This window comes from Leishmania braziliensis, chromosome 27, assembly GCF_000002845.2.
Source record: "Leishmania braziliensis MHOM/BR/75/M2904 complete genome, chromosome 27".
Classification (NCBI taxonomy): domain Eukaryota; phylum Euglenozoa; class Kinetoplastea; order Trypanosomatida; family Trypanosomatidae; genus Leishmania; species Leishmania braziliensis.
In genome coordinates, this window is record NC_009319.2 from 1,029,165 (window position 1) to 1,042,824 (window position 13,660).

The following is a 13,660-nucleotide window of genomic DNA, read 5'->3' on the forward strand; positions in this document are numbered from 1 at the left end:
GCACGGAGAGAGAATGAACTTGTGAGGTGGGATGATGGGCCCAGGAAAGGGGTGGTGGCGGTGGAGGGGACCCAGGGAACTTTGAAGCGCGAGACAGTGACACTTCTACGGCTGCTCTTCGCTCTCTTTCCCCTCGCTCGGGAGTGTGTGTGTGTGTGTGGCAGCGGGTGCGACTGTGTGTAGCACACGCATTGCTCTCTCTCTCTCCTCTATACATTACTGCCTGTCTGTCTGTGCGTGTGTGTGCGTGTGTGCCTCTGTGGGGTAAAAAGTAGAAGCAAAGCAACGGCGCCCTCTCTAACTCGCCTTCACATCCATTTTATGTGTCTCTGCCCCCCCCCCCCCCTCTCTCTCTCTCTGCCCCACATCCCAACCAGCCAAGGCGGTGCACGTGCATCTGCGTGGGTGTGTATGTCTTCAGGGTAGAGCAGAAGTGCGCTCTCTGGACAGGGACGCCAGTTGGAGACCTCCTGGCGCCGCCCCACCCCCTCGACTGCTGTTGTTCCTCCACCTCCACCTCGACGCCTACGCCGTGGCGTGTACGCACGCATGTCTGTGTGCGCAATCGACGTGCGCCTTCATCCTTCCCTCCCTCTCTGTCACCATATCATCTGACTCAGTACAGTCCTATGGAGGTGATCAACCACCGGCCTCTCATCCTTCGCTCCCCACACCGCCTCACCTCACCCCCATACACGCCCACTCGAACCCGACTTCATATGTCCGCCAACGTGCTTGCGTACCGTCCACTGGGCGGGCCGGTGAGCGCCATCACGTATCGCATTGCCATGCGCGACGGCCACACAATACCACAGCTCGGCTTTGGCACGTATCGCATGCCCGCCTCGGAGGCCACTGATGCCGTCGCCTTTGCGCTTTCCTGCGGCTACCGCCACGTGGACTGCGCCAAGGCATACGGCAACGAGGCCGCCGTCGGGGCGGCGCTCGCACAGGCGCTGCGCGACAGGCGCACCCGTCGTGAGGACCTCTTTGTTACGTCGAAGCTGTGGCCGACGGACCAGCACCCCGACCACGTCGAGGCTGCCTGCCGCGCCACCCTCGCCGCACTGCGGCTCGACTACCTCGATCTGTATCTCATCCACTGGCCTGTGTGCCTGCGGCACACGCCGCATTGGACCACCGACGAGGACCGCTACCCCCGTCACCCCGACGGTACCCCCGCCATTGACACCACCGTGACGCTTCTAGACACGTGGACGGCCATGAGCCGCCTGGTCGACTGTGGGCTGGTGAAGTCGATTGGGCTGGCCAACTGCACCACCTCCCACGTAAATGACCTTGCGAGGGCGGCCGCAGCGGCCGAGCTCCCCCACTTGCCCGTCCTAAACCAAGTCGAGCACCACCCCGGTATTGTGGACGGCGATCTGGTAGGCTGCCTCGGCTTCCACGACATGCTAGTGGCGGCCTACTGCCCACTCGGCATGCCGACTCGCGACACCCCGCCGGGCTTTCAGTCCCTTCTGGACGACCCCGTGGTGCAGTCGCTTGGGGAGTTCAGCGGCTTCAGCCCGGCGCGAATTTTGTTGAACTGGAGCGTCGACCGCAGCAACGTCGTGATCGTGAAATCCACCAATCGGGAGCACATCAAGTCTAATGCCAAGGCAGCGCGCTTTGCACTCGATGACCGCACGCGATTGGTGCTGGACAACTACCACCTCCTCGTGCGGAACTTCCGCGTCATGAACCCGACGCACTTTAGCGCCGACGGCACGACACCGTTCTTCGCAGCCGAAGATGAGCGCCTGCAGCGCGATATTGACGCCCGTAGGCTGAAGACAGGCTCGACGACGGCGCCGCCCACGCCGCCATCTTGACCGAGAGGGAGGGGGGTACATCCCCACAGATATGCGCGTGTGCGTGCGTCTCTGCGTTCGAAGTAGATGAATTTACCGAGCGTGTGTGTGTGTTTGTGTGCTTCACAGAGTTTCTCCAAATGTCTTCGTCCGTGCCCCCCTCCCTCCCTGCCTCTCTCTGTGTGTGTGTACCCATACGCAGACACCTCTACACGCCCGTCCTCGCTTTCCATCTTCTCTAGCTGCTGTGCACTGCGATTCAGCGTGGCGACTGGTGCCCTAACACTTCGTGCGACGCTCCCAGGGGATCGTGGTAGTAACGATAATGATGCGTGCGCGTGCGTGCGTCTTTCCTCGACACCTGTGCCTTCTCCTGCTTCATCTTTCTTTCTCTCGCCGTTCTCGGCGTGATAAGGCCACCCATAGGCGTGCATCCCATTCCGCCCCCATTTCCTCTCTCGCGCCTACGCTGTGCACCAATATGGGGACGTGCAAGACAGACATCAAGAGGGTGAAGGACGTGTCAGAGGCGACGGCGCTCGTGTTAGACTGGTTCGAGCGGCACAACAAGCCAGCCACACCGCAGTCGCTGACGGATGCGCTGGGCAGCCGCGTGGCCAAGCCGCTCCTACAGCGGATTTTGGAGCAGCTGCACACCGAAGAAAAGCTTCACGTGAAGGACATGAAGAAGATTCGCTTCTACTACCTGCGCGTGCTGCCGCTGTTGCATCCCGACGGGGCCACCACAATCCAGCAGCACGGCGAGCCCGAGGACGAGGCAGCCATCGCAATCGGCGAAGGCGACATGGCTAGCGCACCAGAGGTCGGCGCCGGGATAGCGGTGTGTGAGGCATTACCAGAAGATGCGCGTGCGGCGCTGCTTCGCGCTGTGGGCATCTCCGCCGTGCAGCTTTCAGAGAGGAGTCGCCGCCTCGCTCGCTGGTGTGAGTGGCCCTCGTCGACGGAGCGAGCAGCCAAGTGCACAGATCTTGCGCGCGTCGTCTGTGAGCTTAGGGACGGACTCGAGCGCCTCCAGTCGAGGCACGCCGAGGAGTCCGCCGAGGCGCACGGTAACGGCTCATGGGCATGGCGCGCGCATCGTGCGGTGTGCCGGTACCGGCGCGCTCGGCGTCACTGGGTGCAGCGCAAGGACTGGGCCATGCGCTTGTTGGAGGCAACGGCGGGGGATGCGCACACCCCTGTAGAGGCCGCGGCGCTCTTGGGCTGCACGACGGATGAAGACGCAGGTGTCTCCTTTGCGGATACGGCGGTGGTGCTGCCGGTTTCGCTCCTGCGCGAGCCGGGTCTCTCGCAACGCTGGTAGTGTGAGAAGAAGAGCGCCTGTACCCCCTCCCCCCCTCCCCTCAGCCTCAGCCTCAGCTTCTGCTTCAGCTTCTCTTTTCCTCCTCGCCGCGTAACGGCTCCTGCTACGCTGACTTCTGCTGCTGCATTGTGCCCGCAAACCTCAAAAGGCTTCTTCCCCCCCTCCCTCCCCTCTCTTACGCCTCATCAACGGGGAGAGGTGGGGGAGCGGAAGGGGGAGGGCTCTGTCGCTGTGTGCTGTCCGCAAGTGCAGAGATGCCTCCGTGTGTTTTCTGCGGCCTTTCCACAACACGCGCACGCCCTCTCTCATTGCCCTCGCACGTGTGTCTTCCCCGTCTGCTCGTCCCCGCCTACTCACCCCCCCCCCCCCCCTCCACCATGCTGCTGATTCTCGCTTCTGCACTTACCCACACCTCTGTAGAATGCTGGTGTGCTAACTTATTGGGCAGGAGACGCATTTTACATTGGAGGTGCTCATCAGCCTTCCCCTTTATCACTTACCCGCCCATCATCACCTGCACTCGTCCGCCTTGTCCTCCCGCTCCCGACTCCTGTGGAGAGTACCCGTCACCCCTATTTGGCATGCATGGCGACTGAGGCGCCTATGTCTGTCGACGGCGAGGAGGCCGTGCCGCTGCCGGAGCGTTTCCAGCAGCTGCGTCACCGCCTCCATGGCCACTGGGGCACCTCCGCCGAGGCAGACCTCTTGGAGGCGATGCAGGAGTTGCACACGTGTCTCGTTGCTCGCAGTGCACAGACGCACCGACGAGTCGAGGAGCTCAGCCAGCGTGCCACCGCTGCCCAGGTGTCTCTCGCCAACACGCTCAACTCGCTGAAGCTTCTTTCTCAGCAGCAGTTCGTGCAGCACCGCATCGCCACGGAGGATCTCCAGCTGCGACAGCGCGCAGCTGCGGAGTCGGACAGCGAGGAGGCGGACGACGGGAGCAGCGACGGAACGGCAAGCGCCAACCAGGACCTCGCCCCTGGGCTACCCGCTTACGCGACGAGGGAGGCGGCGGTGCGTCGTCGCATGCACACCTATGTGAAGAAGTGCATGGAGTCGCTTGCAGAGGAGGGCGTGCGGGTGCCGTTCTGCCCCTACGATGTCGCGGAGTTGGCGGCGGAGAGCCCATATTCCCACCGTCGCCTGTGCGGGCTTATAGGCACACCGGCATTCCTGTACGATGTGGACATCGGGTGCCGGCGGGGAGAGGATGGCCTGAACGGGGCGGCGGTGAAGCAGCACCAGTCGCCTCCGTCGCAGCCCGTCTGCCCCCCCGCCGCTGCTCCTCCTGCCGCTGTTATTGGACTTCCGTCTGCTCCGGCTAAGCCCCTCTCTTTACCAAGCGCTGCAGCGACAACTTTCGTGACGTCGCCGCACGCGACAGCCGCAAGCGCATCCGCCGCACCTACAGCGAAGGCGGTACCGGCGAAGGACGCGGCCGTGTCGAAGAAGGAGCGGCGGCGGGCGTTGTTCAGCTCCTCCTCGTCCTCTGCATCGTCATCGGCCTCACCGTCTGCTGCCCCGGCGCCGTCGCCTCCGCCACTAGGAAAGCGTAGAGCTGCCGTACCGGCGCGTCCGCTGAAGTCCGCTCCGGTCAAGAAGGGTGTGCGCAACTTATTTGGCTCTTCTTCCTCCACCGTCAGCAGCAGCAGCAGCAGCAGCAGCATTGTCAGTGGTCGCGCTGAGGCAGCGGATCGCCCGGTGGACTCTCCGACGTCGTCATACCTCTCGTCCGGTGATGACTCGAGACCACCGCCGGCGGCGGTATACAAGTCAAGCAACTCGTCGACACCGCCTCGTGCCGCTTCAACCTCGCTGCACTCTTCTCGAGTTTCATCGGCGTCGTCTGATGCACTGACGTCGCCACCCTCCAAGTTGACACCGACGTTTTCGGCTGCTGCCACCCCAGCGCTATCATCAGTGCCCCCGCCACCGTCCTCTTTAGCAGCAGCGCCGGAGGCTTTTGCGCCGCCACTGCCGCCTCCTCCCCCGCCTGCGGCCGCAACGGCATCTGCAGCTCTGCCACTACCGCCGCCACCGGTGTTTCTGTTCGACACTGTGTCCGCCATAGGTGCGCCGGCATCACCGCCACCAGCTGCAGCGGCACCGCTCCCCACACTTCCGTTGGATGCCCCGCCGTCTCGCACGGGTGCCGTTGCAGCGGCAGCTCCCTCGCTGCCCCGACGAGGCGGCAAAGTGCTGAGCACGTCGTCGGATGACGACACTGAGGGGTGAACCCCGCGCAGCGACGGCGGGCCTCAGAGCTGCCGGTCGCGTTTTGGACTTCTTTTAAGTGTGTGTGTGTGTGTGTGTGTGGCGCTGCGTGCGCTCTAGCGAAGACCGTCACCTCTTTACGAGGGTCCGCCCCGTTCTACCCCCTGCGGGTGTCGCGACATGCACTGCATGTCAGCCCACCCCCAGACAATCCCCCACGTGTGTGTCTATGCGTGTGTGTGCGTACCTGGCCCATGTCGCACATCAACTCCCTCCCTTGTCCTTTCCCCCATTCCCTGCTGTTCCCTCTTCTCCTCTCCTAACCGCATCTCTGCTGCAACCACCCACACACACGCACACACACGCACACAGCCACACACCCACCCACACACACACACACCCACACACACACGCACACACCCACACACACACACACACGCACACACACGCACAGCCACACACACACACGCACACACGCACACACACACGCAGTCAGACAATCGGGCGTTTGTCTGACGCTGCCCATCAATGGTGTGGAATGTGCGCGGTAAGGTGGGCGTCCTCACCGGCGCTTCCTGCGCCCTCGGTCATGAGATCATGGAGCGACTGGCCAGTCAGCATCGTATGAAGCTGGCGTGCGTTTCTCGCAGGCCGTTTGCTGCACCACTGCCTGCAGGGTGCGCGGCTTTTGTGGCTGATGTGAGTCGCGGCGACGACTGCGATGCCCTCATGAAGTCGGTTCAGTGTGAGCTGGGCGCGATCTCGCTGCTCATCAACTGCGCCGGCGTTACGCTCAGCAAGTTGCACCTAACCTGCACGGATAAGGACTACGCGGCTGTGATGGACACAAACCTGAGGGGCGCTCTGCAAGTGACGCGCGCAGCGCTGCGTCATGGTGGGCTGCTCAAACTGCAAGACGGGGCCGTGCTGCACATAGGCTCTCTGGCGGGTCTGGTGGGCAACGAGGGGCAGGTGCTGTACAGCGCCTCCAAGGCTGCCCTCAGCGGGGCGGTCAAGTCGTGGGCCCTTGAGTACGGCCCGCGCAACATCCGCTTCAACGTAGTCGCACCGGGCCTCATCGATGGTGAAGGCATGGCCACGTCACTGAACGAAGCCCAGAAGCAGCGCTGGCGCAACGACTGTCCGCTCAAGCGGCTTGCCACCGCTTCAGAGGTGGCCGACATGGCTGTGGCCGTGGCGCTGTGCCCCTATATGAATGGACAGACCATCGCCGTCGATGGTGGCACATCGTGACGTGTGGCAGATGACGCGCTCACACGTCTGTCCCTGTGCGGGTCCTTCTCAGGCCTACGTAGGCTCTCCCCCATCGCTGGCATGCATGCACAGACAGAGATGGGGGGGGGGAGCCCGATGCTCTCGTCTGTTTTTCCTTTAGTAGTGGAAGAGAAGGGAGCGGAGGTAAGTGAGACCACCGCCGCAGCTTCTGATGCCGGGTGAGGAGCGCAGCTGCAGCTACCACGGCGGAAGCTGCTGCTTCTCAAGCTGTCTCTCTCTCTCTCTCTCAAGGCTAGTGGTGGCGCCTACGGGTCTTTTCTGCCCCAAAGCACCACCTGCCGTAATGTAGACTGCTGTCCTATCCCCGTCTCTCTCTCTCTCTTTCTACACGGCTGCCTTGTACATCGGCTGGGTTCTCCCCCTTTCCCCTGCACCACCCTGGCCATTCAAACGCTGAGGCACACGTGCAAGGAGCACCGGTCACTACAATCGCTTCTCTTCCCCTCTCTCTCTCTCTCTCATGCAGGCGCTTCCTCAAGTGCTGGAGGATCGGCGACATCGGCTGCAGACACACGAGAGCACCGTCGTACAGGATGCAGCGCGGCAGATGGGCGTCACAGTAGAGCAGCTCTATGCCTGCTCGGCTGATATTCGCCAATGCGGCGATGTCATTGAGGGATCTGTGCTGGTGCTCGGCGTACAGACCACACACATGCTTCTCACTCGGCTCAACGGCTCCCTCAAGTTTATTGAAGCCGTGGTGGACGCCTGGCGCACCACGGCTGCGGTGCATCAGGAGCACTGCGCACAGTACCGCCAACTCATAGCGTCCATGGACCAGGCGTACGTGGGCATGAAGGAGCGACGCATGGCCGCGGAGAAGGAGCTGCGGGAGCTGCGCACGGAGCGGGACCGCAGGGAGCAGGCCTACGACGCGGCAGTAGTGTACGTGCAGCGGGTCTTGGCAGAGCACACGCAGTGGCAGGAGGCGCATGGCCACAACACGCAACGCTGGCCCATTATGGAAACCTGCGAGGAGGCCCTCACTGTGCTGCACGCAGCGCGAGTGGGGTCGTCTGCCGGCAATGCGGACCGACGCAACCGCAAGGACGGCGAGATCGGACGTGAGGAACCGCTGCTGTCTCTCAAGGACGACGTCAGCGGTAGTGCGGGTGAGGTGTCCCGCTCCTGCAACGCTAGTCTTGTGCCACCGTCGCCACCACTACGCGAGTGGGCGCCGGTTATCGCGTCGTCCGCGGCCGACTCGAGCGAGGAGAGCGGCGATGTGGTGCGGCGTTGGTGCTCCACAATGGCCGGCCGACTCGCTGCCACTCAACCACATTTGCACTTTGCGTATGTGCCTCCCGCGGAGGAGGTACAGCTGCTGCGGGAGGTGCTGGCGATGGGCACCGGGAGCTCCTCCCTCATGAGGGACATTCAGTCCGCTCATGCACACCTTGACGAACGCTGCACACAGGTGCGCTCAGTGTGCATTCGAAGTCTCAATGGTCTGTATGCGGTACGGCAGGAGCTGCGGATTCTGAAGACGTACCTCCAGCACCTGCTTGACACTCACACCCCATTCGCGTGCATGACAGAGGAGCTGCTGAGCCGTGTGTGGACCTACATGGAGGGGGAGGTGGCACGACGAGTCGCTGCAATCGCCGCTACAGCCTCTACCACCTTACCGTCTCCCGTTGGTAGGTTGCGTAGCGGCAGCGGCACCGTGTCGCGTTTGAACAGCTATTCGGAGAGCTACATAGCCGTTCAGTCGTCCGGGATCAGCGCTGTCGCCGGAAGCGGTGGCGACGTGGCGCCTGAGAGTTGGATGTGGCCCACCGATGTGTGATGACCTGCGAGATGCAGCAGCGATGCCCCCCCACCCCCTCCCTCCTCTAATCTCGCTCCGTGTGCGTATGTTTAGGGGCAGTGGCGGAGAGTGCAGCTGGAAGGGGCATTCAGCCCCATCCGCACAGGCACATTGACGCCCACGCCCAGGCACGTCGAGGGGGGGGGGCACACGTATGTAAAGAACAATTTCTCTCCGTTGCCTTTCTTCTTCAAACCTGAGCACCAGAGCACGCGGTGGTGGCTGCGTCTGTGATGGGCGCTGCAGCTGCCGTGGTGAATGAGGAGGCGTGCATCAATGCCACGGCCGCTCTTTCCCTCTCTCCTCGCCCCTCGCTCCTTCTCATTCTGGCTCGTTCCCCCCTTTTCTACGTCTCTCTGTTTCCCTTTACTCACGCTCCTCTTCACTTGAGCATATCCCCACCGACCCCTCCTCCCCCCTATGCAGTCACATGCACCCGCAGCGCCCACAGTGTTGCCCCTTACATGATAGCTGTATAGTTCCTCTCTTCACTCTTCACTCTTCGCCGCACGCTGCTGCTGCTCGCTTGACTGGTGTCCATTGCCTGCTCTCCTTTCCTCTGTCCCTCCTTCCGCTTTTTCTTTGTCTCCCACCTCTCCATCCCCCACACACGTCCACACGCCGACATACGTTCATCCACGTAGAGTAGCACCCGTGCCAGTTTGGCTGCCACGAGTGTGCACCGCGTCACCGCTGCTGAGCTCAAGAGGGGGCAAGCGCGCATACGTGCATAAGACACACAGTGAGCCGTTGCTCTTGCGTGTGCGTGCGTGCGTGCTTGTGTGTGTGTGTGTGTGTGTGTGTGTGTGTGTGTGTGTGTGTGTGTGTGTGCCATGTCCCTCAACACGGACTATGAGGTGGAGCGCTACTCGTTCGTGGCGGGGTGCCAGGTGGAGGTGTGCCGCTGCACACACCGCAGCACCGGTGCCAAGCGTGCCGTGAAGATATACCACACCACATCAATGGACAGCCGGCGCGTCGCCATGGCAGTGGAAGAGGGCACGTTGGCCAAGTCACTCCCAGTGGCGCCGCAGCTTGTGCGCGTCTTCGACGTCTATGCGGAAGCGGAACGCGTATCGATTGTGATGGAGTACATGGAGTGCGGCTCCCTCTACCAGCGGCTCACCACTCGCGGCCCCCTAGCGGAGGCTGAGGCTCGTGCCGTGACACGGCACCTCCTCACTGGTCTCGCCCTCCTGCATGCCCACAACGTCATGCACCGCGACATCAAGCCCGAAAATGTGTTCCTGCGCACCACCACCGGCAGTAGCAGCGGTCTTTGTGGCACAGCCGCCAAGACCGCCTCTGCAATGACGACGATGGTGGCCATTGGCGACTTCGGCTTCGCCACACGTCGAATTCCGCACGAGGAGCTCGTCGGGTCCCCGCAGTACAGCGCCCCGGAGCTAGCTCTCATCGCGCTTCAGCATCGCCACAGCCGCGCCGTCGCCGCGCCGCCCATCTCAGCACGTCCGCTGTACAACGAAAAGTGCGACGTGTGGTCGGCTGGTGTAGTGGTCTTCGTGACGCTCACCGGCCTTCTACCCTTCGACGGTCCCACCCCCGAGGAGGTCTTTACGGCGGTGGTGCGCAACGCCGTCCCCTTCCACAAGGTGCTACCTGACCGGATGAGCCCCTCTGCCAAGGCGTTCATACAGGCGCTGCTGACGCCGAACCCGTCAAAGCGACCATCGGCCAAGGAGGCACTGCGGCACGCGTGGCTGACAGGTTGACGCGTGCCATCTGCTGGTTTGCATGCCCCCCCCTCCCTCTGGCCTTCATTCTCGCAGTTACACGACGCGCGCGCACGTAAAACTGCTCCCCCCCCTCCCCCTCCCATCGCCTCTCTCTTTTCGCCTTCCTCCTTGCCTCCTGGTCCGAAAGGGGGGGGGAAGAATTCTGCACATCCACCGATGACCTGCACGTACGAGCAGGCCGATACACACAGTCCGTAGAGAGCTTCGTAGAGGATGGCATGACACCGCCAATTCCTCCCGCCTCCCACCTCCTCTATCCCTCAGCGCTGCATCTCTGTCTACACTCCCCCCTTTCCTTCATCTCCATACGTCCCTCGACCGACACTCGCTCGCACATGGTAGCGAAGTCGACTTCATCTCTACTTCCATTCCTCGCTCGGAGAAACAAGAACCGGGGGAAGAGAAGAACCCACCCGCCCACCCGCCCACCCGCCCACACACCCACACACCCACGTACGCACCTAGAGAGAGAGCGAGAGCGAGGACCGTACGCGCGCTTATGTGTCTCCCTGCGTATGTGGCTGTCGTTGTTGCTGCTCTCTTTCTCTCTTTCTCTCTCTTTCTTTCTCTCTCGCTCGCTTGCTCGGTGCGTGTGCCTCTTTCTCCTCTTTCCCTAGGCGGCCCTTTGCCCTCCCTCTTCTCTCTCCCGCACGGACTGACGGACGCACAGTCACTCACGTAAGTCGTCGCATCGCGAAGGGGTCCACGCGTAGGCGAACAGCGGCGAATCGAAATGGGCGTCCCGGCAGAGGCGATTGCCCCGTCGGAGGGGCATTTCCGGCAGCACTACGTGCTGGGCGATGAGATCGGCAAGGGCGGGTACGCCGTCGTATTCCGCTGCACCCACCTCGTGACGAAGGTCGTGTACGCGGTGAAGGTCGTGGACAAGAAAAAGGCGGGTCCGAAGGACATCGATGACATCACCCATGAGATTGATGTTATGGGGCGCATCGGCTACCACCCAAACGTGGTGCAGATGACTGAGTACTTCTCCACGCAGCGGCACTTTTACATCATCCTCGATCTCTTGTCGGGTGGCATGCTGTTTAACCGCATCGTCGAGCTGCAACACTACAGTGAGTCCGACGCCTCGGTGCTGGTGCGCAACGTACTCTCCGGACTGGCGCACATTCACTCAAAGGGCGTCATTCACCGCGATTTGAAGCCAGAGAACCTGCTTCTGCGTCACGCGGCCTCGCCGTCGGCGCCGCCAAACTCGCACTTGACGGACGTGTGCCTTGCGGACTTTGGACTGGCGGGGTATGTGCCGAGCACCACCTGCTGCGGGTCCCCTTCGTATATCGCACCAGAGGTGATCAACGTGGGCTTCTACCGCACTCGCAAAGAGCCATACGACGCGAAGTGCGACATCTGGTCTATGGGTGTCATTACGTACATCTTGCTCAGCGGCAAGATGCCGTTCCATGGCGAAAGCTTCAAGGACACGTTTGAGTGCGTCGTCAGAAACCGTTGGTCCTTCAAGAGCGACATCTGGGCGAGTGTCACCCCGGCGGCGAAGGATTTCATTCAGGCCTGCCTCACCCCCGACCCGGCGGCGCGTCCGACGGCGCTGGTGCTCCTGCAGCACGAGTGGTTGGCTCACGAACAGCCCAACGTGCACCTCGGGCAAAGCCTCGAGTCACTGCGCGAGCTCACAAAGAAGAAAGTGAAGGCGGCAGTGCGCGTGTTTTGCTGGACGCAGAGCCTCCTCGGCCCGCTGGACTGGACGCCACCGTTCATGCGCTTCCTGCGGCACACCGACAGGTTCTCCATGATCCTTACTCACCAGTCGCAGACGGACCCGCAGCGGGTGCACACCATTGACTTTGGCAAGGCGCTGGATCACGAGAACCCTGGCTGGCGCATTCAGGACTGCTGCACATGCCCTTCGGAGATGGTCTGCCGGCATATTCAGAACGTACACGAGTACCTCTTCGTTGGCAAGCGCTCCATGGAGGTGTACCCGTTCATTGACGAGCTGCGTATGATGCGCGAGGAGGCCGAGGACAGCCTCAGGGCGAACCCGCACGACGATGCAGCGAGGAAGCAGCTCGACAGAGTCAACTTGCTCATTGAAGCCGCGTGCGTCTTCTCAGACGAACTGGCGAAGGTACCGGAGGATGAGCTTAAACCGAACCTGATGCTGGACAGCTCGCGCAACACGCACTTCCGTGCCCTGGGCGGCTCTCGCAGTATGACGAAGTCTTGGCATGAGGCCGAACAGGAGGAGGTGGCGCACCGGATGGTGAGGAAGATGCGCGCCGCGAAGTCAAGGTCAGCGGGGACTCGTGCCGGGCCGGCGCCCTTGCAGGCGGCAGGGAAGACCGACAGGCCAGTGACCCCCGAGCCGTTGACAAAGCCCTCATGAGCGCGTAAGAGGGTCACAACAGCTCCTAAGATGGGCACGCCCAGTGAACGCTGATAGCGGCCGTGAGGGAGATGAGGGTGTCGTGCAATTGCCATCACGGCAACATGAGCTTCACATCTGTGCTTGCCTGAGTGTGTCTTTGCGGGGGGTAGGTGAGAGGTGGGAGATTGCGCTGGCGGTGGCACACCGTCATCCTTCTCTCTCTCTCTTTCTCTCTTACCCTGCGTTTCTGCAGGCACACGCCCATGTGCGGGCCCGCGCGCGCTCTCCGCCACCCTCCGCTTTTTGTTCAGCTTTGCGCTCAGCGCCACGACCGCGCCACTGAGTGGCTGTGCGCGGGGATGTGCGCCCGTTTCGCTGTGCCTTAGTGTTTTTTTTTTTTTTTCGTCGTCTTGTTGCTACACCGAGCCGAGCCACGAGTGCGCTGTCGCGTCCAAGCGCGGCGAGACAGGAGGACATGCCAGCAGGGTGTCTTCATTATGTTCCATCTGGCCCCCTCTCCACATCGAGCTCGGGTGTGCGCGTGCCGCTCCGTCTGCGCGGCGTTTTATTCACCCTAAACGCCAGCGTCTCCCACCACCTGCCCTCTCTTCTGCTTTGGCCCTTTTCTCTGCTGCGTCTCTTTCACGTATTGACGGTGTGTCGGGCGGTGATGACCTCTGCGTCTGCGCTGTGGGGCGGGCGCTTTGTTCTTGTCACTTTCCTTCAATCGGCACGTGCGTCTCTCTGACTGCGCGCGTGTGTGTGTGTGTGTGTGTGTGTGTGTGTGTGTGCGTGGCTGTGTGTGTGTGTGCGTGTGCGTGTGCGTGCCCTCGTCACTGTGATTTGCTTTGGTTTGGTTTGACCCTCAAGGCGAACACCACAACAAGCGAAGAAATGGTCCAGCAGAGTAGGGGTGGTGTGTGTGGGCGTACTCGTCCTCTCTCCGCTGGAGGAGAGGACAGCTGAAGCCGGACACCGCAGAGAGCGAAATGTGTGCGATGGCTGCTGGCGCCGCTGCTGTTGTCACTGAAGGCGCCCTCTCTTCTTCTGTCTTCCTCCACTCTTCTTGCGCCCCCCCCCCCCTCTCCATGA

At 62.1% G+C, this 13,660-nt stretch overlaps 7 protein-coding genes across 7 annotated transcripts; all 7 read left to right on the plus strand.

Moving 5' to 3' along the window:
* Positions 1 to 719: 719 nt before the first annotated feature.
* Positions 720 to 1,835, plus strand: LBRM_27_2620 (aldo-keto reductase-like protein; the record flags this gene model as incomplete). Its single annotated transcript, XM_001565965.1, has 1 exon — positions 720 to 1,835. One exon carries the CDS (start codon positions 720 to 722, stop codon positions 1,833 to 1,835), a length of 1,116 nt encoding a protein of 371 aa, XP_001566015.1.
* A 304-nt stretch (positions 1,836 to 2,139) lies between these two features.
* Positions 2,140 to 3,138, plus strand: LBRM_27_2630 (conserved hypothetical protein; the record flags this gene model as incomplete). Its single annotated transcript, XM_001565966.1, has 1 exon — positions 2,140 to 3,138. One exon carries the CDS (start codon positions 2,140 to 2,142, stop codon positions 3,136 to 3,138), a length of 999 nt encoding a protein of 332 aa, XP_001566016.1.
* A 585-nt stretch (positions 3,139 to 3,723) lies between these two features.
* Positions 3,724 to 5,376, plus strand: LBRM_27_2640 (conserved hypothetical protein; the record flags this gene model as incomplete). Its single annotated transcript, XM_001565967.1, has 1 exon — positions 3,724 to 5,376. The coding sequence occupies one exon, from the start codon at positions 3,724 to 3,726 to the stop codon at positions 5,374 to 5,376; it is 1,653 nt and encodes a 550-aa protein (XP_001566017.1).
* A 576-nt stretch (positions 5,377 to 5,952) lies between these two features.
* Positions 5,953 to 6,609, plus strand: LBRM_27_2650 (putative 3-oxoacyl-ACP reductase; the record flags this gene model as incomplete). Its single annotated transcript, XM_001565968.2, has 1 exon — positions 5,953 to 6,609. The coding sequence occupies one exon, from the start codon at positions 5,953 to 5,955 to the stop codon at positions 6,607 to 6,609; it is 657 nt and encodes a 218-aa protein (XP_001566018.1).
* Positions 6,610 to 7,111: 502 nt separating this feature from the next.
* Positions 7,112 to 8,440, plus strand: LBRM_27_2660 (conserved hypothetical protein; the record flags this gene model as incomplete). Its single annotated transcript, XM_001565969.2, has 1 exon — positions 7,112 to 8,440. One exon carries the CDS (start codon positions 7,112 to 7,114, stop codon positions 8,438 to 8,440), a length of 1,329 nt encoding a protein of 442 aa, XP_001566019.1.
* Positions 8,441 to 9,294: 854 nt separating this feature from the next.
* On the plus strand, positions 9,295 to 10,194 carry LBRM_27_2670 (putative protein kinase; the record flags this gene model as incomplete). Its single annotated transcript, XM_001565970.1, has 1 exon — positions 9,295 to 10,194. One exon carries the CDS (start codon positions 9,295 to 9,297, stop codon positions 10,192 to 10,194), a length of 900 nt encoding a protein of 299 aa, XP_001566020.1.
* Positions 10,195 to 10,951: 757 nt separating this feature from the next.
* LBRM_27_2680 (putative protein kinase) lies at positions 10,952 to 12,586 on the plus strand (the record flags this gene model as incomplete). The annotated part of the gene is made up of 1 exon (XM_001565971.2): positions 10,952 to 12,586. The coding sequence occupies one exon, from the start codon at positions 10,952 to 10,954 to the stop codon at positions 12,584 to 12,586; it is 1,635 nt and encodes a 544-aa protein (XP_001566021.1).
* Positions 12,587 to 13,660: the final 1,074 nt, after the last annotated feature.